Source organism: Trichomonas vaginalis (assembly GCF_026262505.1).
Source record: "Trichomonas vaginalis G3 chromosome Unknown ctg_87, whole genome shotgun sequence".
Classification (NCBI taxonomy): Eukaryota; Parabasalia; order Trichomonadida; family Trichomonadidae; genus Trichomonas; species Trichomonas vaginalis.
In genome coordinates this window covers 254,099-266,775 of record NW_026529174.1, presented here as the reverse complement: position 1 = coordinate 266,775, position 12,677 = coordinate 254,099, and the positions used below count along the sequence as shown (strand labels likewise).

At 30.1% G+C, this 12,677-nt stretch overlaps 4 protein-coding genes and 4 pseudogenes across 8 annotated transcripts, besides 2 other annotated features; 6 read left to right on the top strand and 2 right to left on the bottom strand.

The window, feature by feature from the left end:
* Positions 1-1,849: part of a mobile genetic element that runs on past the window's edge.
* TVAGG3_1071110 lies at positions 102-893 on the top strand (annotated as a pseudogene). Its single transcript has one exon. A coding segment is annotated over exon 1 (792 nt).
* On the top strand, positions 1,005-1,760 carry TVAGG3_1071100 (MULE transposase domain-containing protein; the record flags this gene model as incomplete). Its single annotated transcript, XM_001298584.1, has 1 exon — positions 1,005-1,760. The coding sequence occupies one exon, from the start codon at positions 1,005-1,007 to the stop codon at positions 1,758-1,760; it is 756 nt and encodes a 251-aa protein (XP_001298585.1).
* Positions 1,850-2,025: 176 nt separating the features above from the next.
* Positions 2,026-12,677: part of a mobile genetic element that runs on past the window's edge.
* TVAGG3_1071070 lies at positions 4,302-5,927 on the top strand (annotated as a pseudogene). Its single transcript has one exon. A coding segment is annotated over exon 1 (1,626 nt).
* On the top strand, positions 5,967-6,635 carry TVAGG3_1071060 (uncharacterized protein; the record flags this gene model as incomplete). Its single annotated transcript, XM_051256382.1, has 1 exon — positions 5,967-6,635. The coding sequence occupies one exon, from the start codon at positions 5,967-5,969 to the stop codon at positions 6,633-6,635; it is 669 nt and encodes a 222-aa protein (XP_051076456.1).
* On the top strand, positions 6,900-7,434 carry TVAGG3_1071050 (annotated as a pseudogene). Its single transcript has one exon. A coding segment is annotated over exon 1 (535 nt).
* On the top strand, positions 8,494-8,774 carry TVAGG3_1071040 (annotated as a pseudogene). Its single transcript has one exon. A coding segment is annotated over exon 1 (281 nt).
* Positions 9,092-11,401, bottom strand: TVAGG3_1071030 (uncharacterized protein; the record flags this gene model as incomplete). The annotated part of the gene is made up of 1 exon (XM_051256381.1): positions 9,092-11,401. The coding sequence occupies one exon, from the start codon at positions 11,399-11,401 to the stop codon at positions 9,092-9,094; it is 2,310 nt and encodes a 769-aa protein (XP_051076455.1).
* On the bottom strand, positions 11,633-12,295 carry TVAGG3_1071020 (uncharacterized protein; the record flags this gene model as incomplete). Its single annotated transcript, XM_051256380.1, has 1 exon — positions 11,633-12,295. The coding sequence occupies one exon, from the start codon at positions 12,293-12,295 to the stop codon at positions 11,633-11,635; it is 663 nt and encodes a 220-aa protein (XP_051076454.1).

Below are 12,677 nucleotides of genomic sequence, written 5' to 3'. Positions count from 1 at the left end.
TCATTCAATTCCCGGCCACTACATTCAATGATGGACCATTTCCTTCAAATTTTGAAATACCTTATTCAATTTGTTGTATGGAGCCCGTGATATTCAACACTATGGAGCTCCTCCAGTTTGGTATCCAAGAAGAGATAAAAGCTAGCATGGGCTACTCTCAAAAATGCAGGAAAGAATACTCCACGATCGAATACAAATGTAAGTATCCACAATGTCAAGCTAAATTCAAAGTCCGGATAATAGATCAAGATAAATATGAACTACTAATCCACTCTGACTCTCATGATCATTCTGCACCTCCGAAATCAACAAAAACAATATCCTCATTATTTGTCAGAAATTATCTTAAACATTACTTTGAAAACAATATGAATCATGCTACAGCTCAACTTAAGTGTTTCCAAGACTTAAATATTTCATATACAGACGAAGAGTTACTTTCAATATTTGCACAAGGTCCAGATGCATTACGTAAATTTGCTCAAAGAGCTGAAATTGTTTCCAAACGCTTTAGTTCGGATGAAAAAGTTTCTTTAGCTATCTTTGTCGAATCTGTTCAAGAAAGTTGTCCAGAAGATTTAATTGAATTTATCTCTGAGCCGGGAAAACTAGTTTTTTTATATGCACCTTTCGAAGCGAAGGCCCTTGGTCACCAAATTTCTACGTTTCACATCGATTCAACGTATAAACTTCTAAGGGCTAACATTCCATTATATGCACTCACAGGAAAAACAGAACATACTATTGTTTTTCCTTTTTTGTATTTCTTTATTTCTCCTGACACAAGCGAAAATATTCAATATTGTGTTTGTCGTTATTTTCAATATATTAATAGAGAACCCGAGATGATAAGTATGGACTGCGCCCCACAAATAGCCGAGGCAATTGAGCGAGGTATTCCAAACTGTCATATTCTTTGGTGTGGCGTGCATGTCCTTCGCGCCATATTAAGAAAAGCGGATAAGTTTAAATCACGAGACAATTTTGAAGAATTTTATAATCTAATGAAATTATTAGTATTCGATACTAAAGAAGAATCTCCCGAGGAAGAACAGAACCAAGAAGAAGAAAATCCTAGAGAGGAACCAGCTCAATCTCACTTACTTCAAGCAGAAGAAATTGAAGAAGAGGAACAATATGAAGAAGAATTCATCGAAAATGAATTTCAACCTTCTCAAATCTTTTTACCACGAGAATCTTCTGATGATCCAAACGATTCTGAATTTATTCCAGAAGAAGAAACGTTTGAAACAAGTGAAGAAGTTCCAGAGCACCTCACTCAAGAAGAAGCTGCAGACCTAGATGCAGTTTATGATCGAATTCTTGAAATTCTTTCCACTGAACCGAAAGCCCAAAAGTACTTCGATAGGCAATGGAGGCATCATTTAGATCGTTGGAATAAGCGCTATCGCAACGGAGGTGACGCGACTAATAACGTCAGTGAGTCACATTTCAAAGTTCTCAAGCATTCTTATTTCCCAGAGAGAAGGAATATTCGATTAGACGATTTTGTTGTTGAATTATACACAACGGTTGTTCCAGCATTATTGATTAAATTTAAAGTTCAATTAATCAATAGTGATAAAGTTGTTCGTATATTACGAAAAGCTAATGACCATGAACAAATATTGGAAAATAAAAAAGTCGAATGTTTGAAAATGCTTGAAGCAATATATTCAAGTTTGCAACAAGGATCAATAGATTCAAATCTTGTTTATTGTACTTTAAAGGTACTTTTAAAAAAGAAACAATTAATGTAAAAGATTCAAATAATTTTTTATTATTATTTTATTAATTTTTTAAAATAAGGTTAATAAAAAAGTGACACTGGATAGTTTGTCCCACACTCATAAAGTTTATTCAGTTTCATATAATAACTGGCACACGTTAGGGATAAGAAAACATTTAGGAGATTATGGGAAATATTCTGAATTCTTTAAATCTAGTATATACGAGAGAGTAAAAGAAATTAGAAATAATTATTTTCATGAATAAAAGATTCACTACCAAAATGAAATAAAAAATAAAAAAATTTTAAAAAAATAAACTTCTTACGAAAAAATTAAAACTTAGTTATGTTTATTTTTTTATTTTGTATGAAATGAGCGTCAAAACTAACAACGTTAAAAAATTAGGATTCACAAACGAGGAAATAAAGGATATATTAGAGGAGGTAGGTTATGAAGTTAATAAATATTATTTAAGAAATTGTCAAAAATTTGCCGAGTTATTAAATGATTTAGATTATGATGGAAAAATGAATAAAGATGATGTTATAAATTTCTTATATCCCACATCTGAAGAAGAAAAACCTAAAGAACCTGATGTTTTCCCTGAATATTATGGAGAACGGATTAAAGATGATGAATACAATGAAATTGAAAGACTGAAAAAAATAAGAGATGAAATAGATGAAAAAATTAAGGAATTAAGAGAAGTTGAAAAATATAATGAAAATGAAGTAGAGGGTTTAATGAATATCCCAGCTTCAGAATCAGAAGTACAGAAATCTCATGAAGAAAGATATAAAAATTATGTCTCAGAATCAACACAAAATTTATTAGATGGTGAAATAGACGAAACACTTTCAGAAGAAGGTACTAAATTTATTCGTAAACATAAGTTACAATTTATTGATAATGAAGAATACCCTTGTATCTTACTTTCACCACCTTTAGATTCCGAAAAATTCAAAAAAGCTCTTAAAAACGTGACATATGCAACTAATACGATTAAGAAAGAAGATCATGATATTTACACAAATTATTATTTAAATAAATGCACAGGTGTTGATAAAGTTTTTGATTTATTAGATAAAATATCAAAAGAAACCATTGGAACCTATAAAATTTTGTGTGATTGTGGTTTCATTATTGAAGATACCAATAATGTTTCATATGAAAGAACAGCACCGAAGGAAGACGAAGTTGAAAGGTCTATACCATTCGTTATTAAGAACATAAAAGATATGAAAACTTATAAACATTATATTTATTCATTTATTTCAGAAAAAATGGAAGCAACCCATAAAACATCTTCTCATCATTTTATAGCTATTCATACATTCCTTTTCAAAGTTGTGAAATTAAATAAGACAGGAATTAGATTTAATGTATCAGGGTACGCATTCTTGAGTAAATTAAAATGTATTCGTCACGTCGCAGATGATAAAAATTTATGTGTTCTTAATTCATTTTATGGGCTTTAAAAAATAAACTTTATTTTTATTTATTTTTTAATTTTTTATTCTTACATAAATGAACAAAAACGGAACCGCTAAAATGAATGATAATCAAATTAGAGCAGAAGGTAGAAGGTTATTTAAACGCTTCTATAACATTCCTGATGGTGTTAATCCTAAAACTCGTAGAAGCTATTTAAATGAAGCAATAGATGCATATGAAGGGTTTGACATCTCATCAGAAAGTGAGAGATTAGCGAGAATGTTAAATGTTAATATTGATTTCTATTATTGTGATCCTCAACCAGAAGACGTGGACATAAATAAGGTAGACTTTCCATTAGTGGAATCAATAATGATAGATCCAGGATTTGAAACAGTAAATATTTTATTAACACAGAGTCCATGTGGAAAACTTCACGCTGACAGAATAACAGACGTTGAAGCACTCACCGGCTATAGAGTTTGTCCATATTGTAAAGAAGAAGTTTATTCTATCCGTGATGATCCAGAAAGGAAAAACCAAAGAAGATTTTTAAAGCATTGTGAGAAATGTAAAGAAAATAATGGAAGATTAATTCAAGACGTTCAGTTGCAAAAGACACAGCAACCATATGCACCACATATTACGAAACAGAAGATATATCAGTGGTTATTAGCTCATAATTTGCAGGAATATTATCAACCGACAAGATATTATATTACTTTTGACTTCGAAACATTAGAGACTAAAGAAGAATTACAACTTTCCGAGTGTGCAACTTTGAACGCTTACTTAAAACCATTCATGGTATCATCAACGGTTAAATTAAATGATAAAACATATACGAGGAATTTTTGCTTAACTTCGAGTGATTCTTTTATTTCTGATTGGATTGAGTTTTTATTTTCAACCTGTTCATTAGTTGCTAAATCAAATATGAGTCAATACAATGAATTATTGAAGTCGCAAACGGCGGGGACTTTGTTCCATACATTAAATGAAAAACAGAAGGAAGCATTTAAAGAACTTCTAGATGAGGAATTCAATAAAGTGAATATCATAGGTTTTAATTCGGGAAAGTTTGATTTAAATTTAATTCTTCGTGATTTAAACACTGCAAAATGGAAAATAAAATCAATGCTGGGTTCTTCTTCTCAATTTAAGCAAATCATTGTAAAGAAAACAAACGTTCCATATGAATTGAGATTTATTGACATCAGAAATTATATAGCGGGTGGGACATTAGACCAATTCACTCAAGATTTCGGAAACAATAAATCACGTGTTAAATCCTTTTTCCCTTATCAATTTATCACATGGGAGAATTCCGAAGAAGAATTATATAAAGAGGAACCATTCACGAAAGATTCATTTTATTCAGCATTAACTCAAGAAACTATATCAGATAGTGATTATCAAATATATCTCAATGATGCTAAAATTTTTAAGAATAGATTAGAATATTTTATTCATTATTGCAATAAAGATGTTGAAATTATGATTGACCCAATTGATAAAATTATTGAAGAAACATTTGTTTATAAAATTGATATGCTTCATAATCTTTCTTTATCATCGAATGCTTCAATGATTCGTTACGCTTTAGCATATAAAGACTTTAATCCTAATGAAAAATATCCTGAGGAAGAGATAGAATCAAGTTTTGAATTAACGAAAAAGTATTGGAAATATAAAATTGAATCATATAAGAAACAAGATGAAAAAGCAGAAAGGGATACTAAAAATAATGTTTCAATGGATGATTTTCAATACTATCACGATTTAATCCTTTCATCTAAATGCAAAATGTGTGGTAAAGCGTTTACATATGCAAATAAACCAACATTAGATAGAATCGATAATGAAAAACCACATACCAAAGAAAATTGTCAGTTAATGTGTTGTTATTGCAATGTCGTAAAATCAAATAAAGATGAAGATGTTCAACGTTTAAGAATCAATTTAAGAAATTATGCATTAAAAAATAATTTACCAATGACTTTAGATTCAGTTGAAGCTTATCACATTCTCCGTAATGGAATTACTGGTGGTTTATCAAATGTTCAACATAGAGTAAATCTTAAAGGAATCACGCACATTAATAAACTTTCATATAGTCCAGAAACTAAAACTGTATCAAATGAGGACACTTCCAACATCATGACTCATTTCGTTGGTGTTGACTTTAATTCATTATATCCTTCATCATTTTCATCTAATCCTCATGATTTCATTCAATATACTGACCATAAAATGTATATGCCGGGAAGATTGAATGGTGTTATCATTTGTGATACAGCAACAAAGAAAGCAAAAGCACTGGGAATAATTAAGAAGAAAAATACTTTATTCGTGGCTGAAGTAAAGGGTCACATTGATGAAAAATACATTAATGATTACATAAACTTTTTACCGATAATAAGAAACTTAGATATTATCACAGATGAAAAAACAATTGGCAGTTTTATGTATAATTACATGAAATCAAACAATCTACCAGTTGACCAGAAACAGAGGAAATTAACTCAGTTAGCATCAACACACAACCAATATCAACCATTTTCTTCTTATTATCTTTGGTATCTAATAGACAGATTTCATTTTATCATCGATGATATTCAATCAATTTTAACATTTACGAAAAACACTTGTTTTAATGAATTTGCGAACGAATTTATGAACGAAAGACAAAAGGCTGAATTAGAAGGAAATAAAGGAAAAAGTTTATTTTGCAAGATTTCACTTAATGGATCATATGGTTACGATGCAATGAATACGCAAAATTACGCAAAGACTAAAATAATGAATGCACAGAAGGCACGCGTTGCATGTATGTCAAATAAGTTTAAAAACATAAGAGAAATAGGTGAGGATACATATCAAGTGATGCTTAAAGATAGATTTTATAGATGTGATACATGTTTACAAGAGGCATTCTTCACTTTAGATAATGCTAAATACTGGTATTTGGTTTTCATTTATGATTTTATGTATAAATGCATGAATGTTAATCGTTTTCATTTCATTGAAGGTGATACTGATTCATCTTATTGGGCTATTGCTGGCGATCCAAGTCTTCCTAACACTCAAGCATTTCAAGCAATTGTTACTGATAAACAATTTTATGATAAAAACATTTTCAAATTCGCACCTTTTGATTTCTTCTGTTTTGATGAGAAATTTAAACCTAAATTAAAGAATAAAGCTGAAGAAAAAGCACATGAGAAAAAATTATTGGGTTTAGCAATTGAGAAACAAGGTGATAACATGGTTGCTTTATGCCCTAAGTGTTATACATCATTCAACGGTTCAATTGATGGAAGTGATTTTAAAAAGATTGCACAAAAAATGAAAGGTGTTAGTTTACGACAAAATAAACAATTAACACCTAAAAATTATTTGGATATAATAAATGATAAAGTTATTTCGATGGTCAGAATATTAATTTACAACTTAAAAACGGGTCAATGACTCGCTTAACAATCGGTAAGACTGCATTAACAGGAGCACACACTAAGGCTGTATGTTGTGAAAATGGATGTTGTATGCCATTTATTTAATACAATTTAAAAACGTAGGGGTTGAGTCATGAATTTAAAATTTTATTTTTAATAAAATGCCACAGAAGAGACAAAAGGAACCGTTAATGATGCGATTCAATATGTAAATAATGGTTTTGATACTATGATTCAAAGAGGTGGGCACCCTTAAAACATTTATTTTATTTTTATATAAATGGATAACGCAGATTTAGAAAATTTAATTGATGATTTAGTACTTAATCAAAATTTTCTTAATTATTATGAATTAAAATCATATCTCCAAAAACATAATAAAAATATAACGGGTGATGATATGGATTATTATTATTCATATTATAAAAATGAAATTTTGAAATATCATGATAAAATAATTTCTAAAATTAAAGACAAAATTAAAAATAATGAATATACAAAGGAAAAAACTAAATCACAACTTAAACAGTTGAAAGATTTCAAAAATAAAGTATTAACAGAAGAAGATATTGATGAATTATATAAATTATATAATCCTGAGCCGCAAAAGCCAAAGAAGAAAAAGCCGAAAACAACACCAAAAGAGAAAGTAGCAAATGTTCAACAGCTAAAGGTGCAAAACGCCCAGGTCCTTCAGACCATAAATGATGCACAAGCTTTAATTTATGATTCATTAGTTAAACCATATTCAGCCCGACTTTTAAATGAAGATCAACTTTTGGAATTCATCCTTCAACATAAACTCGAAGCGGGAAAGTATATCAAGCCTTTATATACAGCATATTTAAAACAAATGAATAGAATACATCCAGAATTAATGAAAGGAAAATCAACAACTAAAACTTCATCATCCAAAATCAAAGCGGATAAAATTAAACCACTTGCAATACCAAAACCTCCAACGGTAGTACCTCCTCCTTCAGTTAATCCTTCATCATTCACTTTATTATATCCATTTCAAACATTAAAGAAGCAAAAAGATTTTAAAAAGGATTTCAAGATATTAAATAAACCAACTGACCCGAAAATTCAACCGTTAAAGGAAAAATTTAGTCGCCCTTCATTTGCACCATATCCATATTCATACAAAATCGATCATTTAGAATATTCAAAAGGAAACGTTACTTATTTATTTGCCATTAACATTAACACTAGATATTTATATTGCATTCCAGTGAAAGGGAAAACAGAACAGGAAACAAGAAGAGCTATACAATACTTACTAGATCATGAAAGAGTAGATAATATAAGGGGTGATGGTGATAAAGGATTTCAGGCAGCTATGGCTCATTATTTTCCACAAATTAATTTTTTCTTTTCATCCTCTCCATATACGTTTCATAATAAAATAGTTGATGCGGTAATGAGAACTCTTAGAGATGCGTTAGGGGTTAACGGTCAGATATACTGGGATGGAAATCATGACTCCATCATACAGCAGTTAGTATATTATTACAATAATACATGGCATAGAACTATAAACATGAAACCAGTGGAAATGAAAAATGATATTTCAAAAGAATGGGAATATATTAGAAAGCAAATGGAAAGGTTAAATGATGTTAAACGTGAACAAATTAATTCGGGGCTCATGAATTTTAAACAAGGGGATAAAGTTTTGATTCATCTCGATTATGGAAAAACTAATAAATCAATGACAAAAAGAAGACGAAGATTTGACACAATAGCTGAATTTGTTAGATATATTAACGGCAATGCATTAGTTGAAGTTGACAATAAATTAATAGAAATTCCGATTTATTTTATTACTCCATTATATTTAAATAATATTTAATTTTTTTATTTCGTAAGAAATAAGTGACAACAAAGCAGCCAAGAGTCCTGATTCAATTAAGATTCAGAGTCCAGACAATGAATATAAAAAGAAACTAAACAGAATTAAATCAAAAATATGCTATTACAAAAAGAAGCCGCAATGCGGTGGGGCTGATGCCCATAAAACTAAAGTAATTGAAAACGATAAAGAGAGGAAAGAAATAATCGAAAAATTAGAAACTTACCGTTCAATCCTTAAACTGAGTGAAGCAAAAATAAAAGAATTTAATAGAATAAATAAATTGATTGGAAGAGATGAATTTAATAAAGATGAATTTTTAAACTCAATCCAAATTTAATTTTTATTCCTCTTCGACAACGTCTCTTCGAGACGAAAGTGTCACCACGTCACCATGTGTCACCTGGTTAATTAACTTCTCTTAAAATTACTGACAACATGACATTTTGACAACAGGTACGAAAGGAGGAAGGCATTTATGAATTATTTTTGAAGAACTGATGGTGTCACCACGTCACCATGTGTCACCTGGTTAATTAACTTCTCTTAAAATTACTGACAACATGACATTTTGACAACACAACAGGATTAATGCAAAAATAAATTCCAATCATACTTTATAAAGCTTCATTTACAGGTATTTCATCGTCAGTAAATGAATCCTCATTATCGTGTGGTTCAACCTGTTTATATAATCCTTTCATTTCTTCTTTCAAAACATAACACCATATCTGTTTACCATCTATTCTTCTTTGTTTCCTTTCACATTTATCCTTAATGCTCATTTGAAAGTTTTTGTCTTTCATGTCTGATGGTTTGCAGCATAGAGCATTTTTACACGTCATACCTGCACACAATTCATCATAATGTGTATTTATCCATTCATCTAAAGGATTTGTTGATAACTCGATTAAATCTTGTTTGGCTTCAGTCATCGGTATGATTCGTACATTAAATGATGAAAGGTCATATTGCATAAAATATGTTAGTAAATTATCATAAAATTCCTTAGTGCATGAATTCATCAAATTCTTGAAATAATCAAATTGACCCTTGAATTTACCATTAACTCTTAAAACTACGTATCTTCTGTCTCCAACTTCAATTTTGACAGGGTAAACGTTATTAGTTACGAAAATGAAATTGACAACATTCTGAGCAGTTCTTCTGGGTTGATTCTTTTCATTAATTCTTATTTGATGATCCGTTATAATTGATTTCAAAGCGTTGAAGTTTGCGAGTCTATCTTCACCTACATTCTTGAGTTCATTAAGTACAAGAAACATTTTATTTTCAACTACTGAATTGAAATTACCCGTTAGCTCACTTATTTCAGTAATGTTTTTACATGAATAACCAGCGAGAAGTTCAGAAATAATGTCTGTAAATCTGTTTTTACCTGTTCCCTGAAGTCCTTTCAAAATAATTGCTGTTTCATTCTTGATTCCAGGATGTTGAATCATTGATGCAATCCAGCCGAGAAGGTATTTATACACTTCATCGTTATTATCACATATGGCTTCTTTAATGAAATTCATAAACATCTCAATTTTTGAGTAATCAGGCTTTTCGAGAACGTTGTATTTATAACCCTGAAACGTTGAGAAAACATCTGGAGAATCAGATTTGAAGCAAACACCCTTAACAATTAATGAGGATAATTGATTTAGTAGTACATCCCATGCTGTTATTGTTTTACCTTCTTCTTTAAATAATTTAATCATTTTAAGTGACTCTTTCATGTTTGATTGAAGAACGAATGATATTTGATTCATTTTATCATGAATATTATAGTCCTTTTGAATGAAGTATTTGTTTCCACAATCTACAAAACGGATTACATGTGATAAATCCTCAATTACTTCAGAACTGTTTTTATACTGATGATTTTCAGCCTTGCGTCTAATATCTGTTATCAAGAATGAATCATCAAGTTTTATATCAAATGTTATTTTTGGCTTACGTAATAAAGGTAAAACGTATTCATCATAATATTCCTTTTGATATAGTTTTAGAATCTTCACCAAAACAAATGGAGAAGTCATTAAATGTGCATATCTACTACGTGCTTTTTCAAAATTACTTTTAGCATTTTCTGTTAAGCTGCAGAAGTTATAAACGTTGTCGTATGCTTCATTAATTAAATGATCAGGTAACGAATTAATTGCTTGAAACAGTGTGAATAATGTAACTTCTTTTTCTAAATTCATGTTTCCACCGTCATTATGTACTTCAAAATCACTGATGCCATCGACTATGCTCTGGGCAAGTTTATCGTCAATGTTTACATCTTTGTTTTCATTCATGATAGTCTTTATTTCTTCGTTCTTTTGTTCAACTCTTACCTTAATATTCAAATCATTTAATATATCGTTTACTGTTCTAGTTAATGTTGAATCGTAACTTCCACGAATGCATGAGTATGTATTGATTGGTTCTGTTGCATTCTTGCGAACTCTTGAATCAGCCATAACTACTAAAGAACGCTTTGAATCATCAATAGAAGTCATTATGTCAATATCATAATCATTGCAAGAATAGCATTTAATCATTCTGTTCGAAACTGAATAGAAGAAATTAGTGTTACAATAAATGTGAAGACCTCCTGAAGCGGTTTTAACGATAACATCTTTATCCGAAAGTTTTGATAAAATATCTTTTCTAACTGTTTCTTTAAGTTCATCATTGTACGATTTATTGATATCAACATCTATAATCGTTAAATTTGATATTTTATTTACTAATAAAGCCATACCAGTTTTCCTTCCTCTTCCTCCATCGTGTTTGAGGTAGTTATGTAAATCAATCTTGTTTTCACCAATTCTTTCGTTGAGGGTTTTAGTTTCTGCCGTAACTAATTCCTCAGCTAATGAATCAATAACTTTTTCATCAGAAACGATATAGTTGTTGTTGTTTGTTGCTGTCATTTATATAGGAATAAAAAAATAAAAATAATTTTAAAACTAACTTTATTTTTGGACTGCATCAAATTTCCAGGACTGTTGTCAAAATGTCATGTTGTCATCATTTTTTAAAGAAGTTAATTAACCTGGTGACATGGTGACGTGGTGACACCTTCATAATTAATGAAAACATTTACGAAAACATTAACGAAAAAATATATTTTTGGTCGTTTATGACAAAAATAAATGGTTCATTTACTCACAATATTTTTGTACAAAACGACCCCAAACTTTTAACTTCTTTTCTGCAGCTTCTAATGCTATCTTAGCGAGTTCATATTCTCTAAATTCTCTCTTTAAATCTTCTTGTTCCCATTGGTCTAGTTCGTATGGAGAATCTCTATAACCATAACATATCTCACGTTCATGTTCTAATTGTTTTTCATGCACTTTTCTAACTTCTTCTTCAAACAAATGTTTAGCATTCTCTACTGTATCTTCAAGTTCTTCTTCATCTAACTTCTCATGAACTTTCTTGTCTATGGAGTCCATAATTTTTCCAACTGCTATGCAATATTTTGGAGAAGCCCACATTGCTATATAGTTTATAAGTCTTGGGTCTACATACGTTCCTCTAACCTGTTTGATTTCATCAGGAATTCCTGCATGAATTTTGTATGAAAAGCAACAGTCCGAATTCCGGCGGTTGCTATATTCTTCACAAAATGCCTTATAATACTCTTCCCAGGACTTATTTTCCAACAACTTTCTAAAGTCTTTCCTAAACTGCTGACACATCTTTGTTGCATTAATGTAACCATCCTTGTCTCTACGTAAGACTTCAATACCATTATAAGTGCCTTTTGTGAATGTTTCGCCATTAGATTTGTTCGTGAACGTCTGTGCTTCGACTGACATTTCTGTTCTTACATACAAAATAAAAATAAATAAAAATAAAACTAACTTTATTTTTTCTATCTTAAGGAAATTCATGAAAATTCATGAGGTTAGATATCGGGTTAGATCTAACCTTTTTCAAAGAAAATATATTTCTACAGTTCATCCATTACTTCATTATCTAATTAATTACAGACATAAAATATATTTAGTTCATAAAAATTTTTTGATTAATTTTGGCTTATTTTTATTCTTCCAGTAATCCTTTTCGAGTTCCGATAAATGTGTAGGGTTCGATTCTCTCAAATTTCTAGAAGGAATTTTATCATCCACACCTCCTTCATAAATGACAGTGTATTCATCTTTAACCTGATGAACTATATTTTCATCATAAAATCTCTTA